Genomic DNA, 3,866 nt, shown 5'->3' with positions numbered 1-3,866 from the left:
CTTCTACACATTTGTATTTTAACCAATTCAAAACTAATGAAATCATGAAAATATATATATATATATATATATATATATATATATTTTTATAATTATACATTGATATAATAGTGAGTGATACAAATATAAGCCAATTTTAACCATGACTTTTAAATTAATGATTGCAAAACTAAATCCAATTAATAAATTATTTAAAAGTGTTTGCCAAGTGTGATCTACACCATGTATTTTGGGAACAAAAGTAATTACGAGACCCGATTCCAGCGGGTTATATATCGTATGATATATTTTTTTGGCATCGTGATTTAGCAGCAGCATATATGTTGTGTTTAATAAAATTATATATAGCACGTAGTATTAGATTTGATTTGGTTAACATAATTGCATGTGACTATTTGTGTCTATAAATGAAGGCTCCAAAGTGAGAGTGTGACTCACATTAGATTTCGGTGGCAAGTGCCAACAACGACGTGCAAGTTCCAAGGCGGAGAAAACAATGGCCACCTGCGTGGAGGTTTGCAATATTCAGATTCTTTTTTTCATTTTCTATGTTTTGCAGAGATCTGAGGATTTGTGAATGTTGTTTTTGTAGAGGGACGTGGATAAGAAGAGCCATGAAGAACTGAAGCACCTTGGCTTTGTGAAGATTGCAGCAATTAAAGCCTTTGTGTGTGTCTCCAATCTCTACGACTTTGCAAAGCAAAACTCGGGACCTTTGAGATCTGCTGTTGGAACCGTCGAAGACACTGTAACCACAGTTCTGGGTCCTGTCTACCACAAATTCAAGCCTGTCCCTAACCATCTTCTCCTTTTTGTCGACAACAAGGTTTATCTCTCAATCTTTCATGAAAATCCATGTTTATTGTTTTATTTGCAAGGATGAATTTTCTTAATTTCTTACTATATTTGTATTTGTGTTCAGATCAAGATCTATTTATTCCGTTTCCAATATTGTTGAATCGGTGAAATTTACCTTCAAAATCGTCGCAATTATCTATGCATGCAATTATTATCCATGATTGAAAGACACCGTTTTTTTAATTTTAATTTTTATATACACACAGGAACATTCACAGTAGAATTTTTTGATTTTCAAACGTACCCTTGAACTTGATTCTATCATGCAATTAAAGAAAACGATAGACGTTAACATGCAATTTGATTTTTGTGTAAAGTTATATACCCCTTCAATTGTCATGAAATTTCATTGTTAATGTGTGAAAGAATTGGGAAATTGGTATTTGTTATTCACATTTTGGATATACATAAACTAATAGGTGTATGGTTATGGCAGGTGGATGAAGCTAGGTACAAATTCGAAGAGCATGCTCCTCCTTTGGTTAAGCAGGTTGCAAGCCAAGTTAATTGTTTGGTTCAGGAAGTGACACAGAAAGCAGAGAAAGTAGTGAGTGAGGCACAGTGTGGAGGGGCAGGTGCCGCAGCACATTATGTTGCGACGGAGTGTAAGCAAATTGTGGTGTTTGGTTGGGTGAAATTGTGGAATGTTCTTGACCACTATCCACTGTTTCATGCAGTGGCAGAGATGGCAGGAGAGTGGTCAGACAAGTACAACCATGTGGTGAAGAACAAGAGTGAGTCAAAGGGATGTGGTGTGTTTGGTTATTTGCCTTTGATTCCAATTGATGAAATAGCCGAGGCGTTTAAACAGGGAGAAGCCAAAGCCAATGTGAATGAAGATGAAGTAGGTTCCGAGGGAGAGAGTTACTACTAGTGCTAGCTAGCTTTTTGTTTTTCACATAAGATATCATATGCTAGTATTTGTTTCAGTTTAGGGGCAATGTGGGTGGGAATGGAAGTGTAAGAAATGGGTGCAGACTGTTGAGAGCATTTAAGTTGGTAGAACATTATGTGAATGGTGGTTGTGTTAAATGGTCACAACGTTGTTTCGTCCTTTTCTTGCATGAAAGTTATCTTGGTTGTCGTGTTGGGAGAATGGGGGTGCTCAGTGCTCACTAACTCAAGAATGTATTTATTTCTAGCCGTTTCTTGCTTGGACGCCACAATCAATCACTTTAAAACATATCAATAATCAACCACTTAACAATATACCAACAAGGTAATAATACAAGTCACGTCATTCGTAGATAATTTTGTTTATTAAATATGTGGTTAGAAATTCATATGCATGAAAAAAAACATTTGTTAAAAAAAACAATTTTTTGAATAAATTTTGGTACATCAAGAGATTAGTTTTTGTTTTTTTATTAAAGAATACCTAGATTAGTTTTTTTTATATTAAAGAATACCTTGGTCTACAAAAAAAAAATCAATCACTTAAAAATATAATGTTAATAAAATATATAAAAAGTTTTTTAATGATTCTTTTTGTATATAAGAATAACATTACTCTACCCAAAAAGAAATACATTTGGTTTAAATATGTTTTAGTTCTTATAATTTATTTTAATTTTGTTTTGAATTATTATTATACATTAAAAATTTGGTTCCTAATTTTTAGGATTTTAAACTTTCTTGGTTTGAAATATAAATAGTGTGTAATTAATGTGTTAGGGATTGATGTCCGGTAAGGTAAGGTGGAGAGATAACATTTTAAACAAAATAAATTATAAAAAAAAAAAAAAAACTATACTAAAACTTAAATTGGTAAAAATACAAGGAATAAACATAATTAAATATTAAAGTATAAGAACTAATATAAGGATCAAGATAAATTATAGAGAGAGAAAATGCATATAAACATTCTTAATTTTAAAACTCGGAAAATATTGAACAAACATGTCAAGTAAATACCGTTGATTATTTTAATAAAATAAGAATATTTAAGTATTAGATTAGAATTGGTCGTTAAGATTATATATCTCATGATATTTTCTCTATTCTAAATTAAATATCATATGATATTTTAAAATTTACGTGAATTTATAATAATTATACAATTTAAATACCTTATGTTAATCTTCATCATAATTAAATGTTTCTTTCTTCAACAACAGATGTTTTACCTACTCTTTCTCTGTACTATTGATTGACATCAAATATTAAATTCTTATACTTACACTAATCAATAATTGCATAAAAGAGCCTTGTAAATTTTACTAAATATTAAATCGTTGAATAATTTTATATTAAATGTGAATTTTGTAAATCTAATCGTTAGATTGAAAGTTCATATTACTTTATATGTTTATATTAAATTTTGTTAAAATTGAACAACTTGAAGGTAATCAAAGTGTTAATATTTTAGTACATCTTGAAATGAATATATTACGTCAATTTTGTTTTATAAGAATGAAATATCAAATCATTTTGGGTTAATACAAAATTTTGTATATATGATCTAAGAGTAAAGAACTTTTAATCTAATGGTTGAATTTATAAAATTCACATTTAATATAAAGTTATTGAGCAATGTAAGTGTTAGTAAAAGTTTCACCAATATTATTATAACCTTCCTCTTGCGTAAAATGTATACTTACACTATTCAATAACTATGTTAAATAAGTCTATTAATTTATTTATATTTATTATTTTATTTTATTAATATTCATTTTTAATTAAAAAAAAGTACCGATCTAAAATGTTTTCGTACAACTATTTAAATTATCAGTCCAGAAATATTGGCGTCTGTTCAAAGTACAGGTCGGACACAGCACCGGCTTTGCAGCTTCTGAAGAAACTGATTCAGTTGCTAATTCCTTATTATGCGTAGATTTCTCCTTAACTAATGACATGTTCACTATTATTTATTCGTGTGGATTGTGCACTAATACAAAACAACAGTTATTAAACAAAAAACTACACAACGATATATATTCTCTTCCATTCTTTTTTATAAAACTCAATTCAAAAGAACTAAAAGATCAATTAATTTAATTATTAACATT

The 3,866-nt window shown here is 29.4% G+C and overlaps 1 protein-coding gene across 1 annotated transcript; it reads left to right on the top strand.

The window, feature by feature from the left end:
- The first annotated feature begins 350 nt into the window (after positions 1 to 350).
- On the top strand, positions 351 to 1,912 carry LOC109810722 (Rubber elongation factor protein (REF)). The gene is made up of 3 exons (XM_020374265.3): positions 351 to 514; positions 593 to 826; positions 1,295 to 1,912. The coding sequence occupies exons 1-3, from the start codon at positions 497 to 499 to the stop codon at positions 1,730 to 1,732; spliced, it is 690 nt and encodes a 229-aa protein (XP_020229854.1). The 5' UTR covers positions 351 to 496; the 3' UTR covers positions 1,733 to 1,912.
- The last annotated feature ends 1,954 nt before the right edge of the window (positions 1,913 to 3,866 follow it).

This window comes from Cajanus cajan, chromosome 2, assembly GCF_000230855.2.
Source record: "Cajanus cajan strain Asha chromosome 2, NIPB_CcT2T_4, whole genome shotgun sequence".
Lineage (NCBI taxonomy): Eukaryota > Viridiplantae > Streptophyta > Magnoliopsida > Fabales > Fabaceae > Cajanus > Cajanus cajan.
This window is presented reverse-complemented; position numbering and strand designations above follow the sequence as displayed.

What these genes read in the sequence shown, in the direction of transcription:
- LOC109810722 (XM_020374265.3), top strand. An exon ending in TCCTTTTTGTCGACAACAAG is followed by an intron (nt 827 to 1,294) that starts GTTTATCTCTCA and finishes TGGTTATGGCAG; the next exon opens with GTGGATGAAGCTAGGTACAA.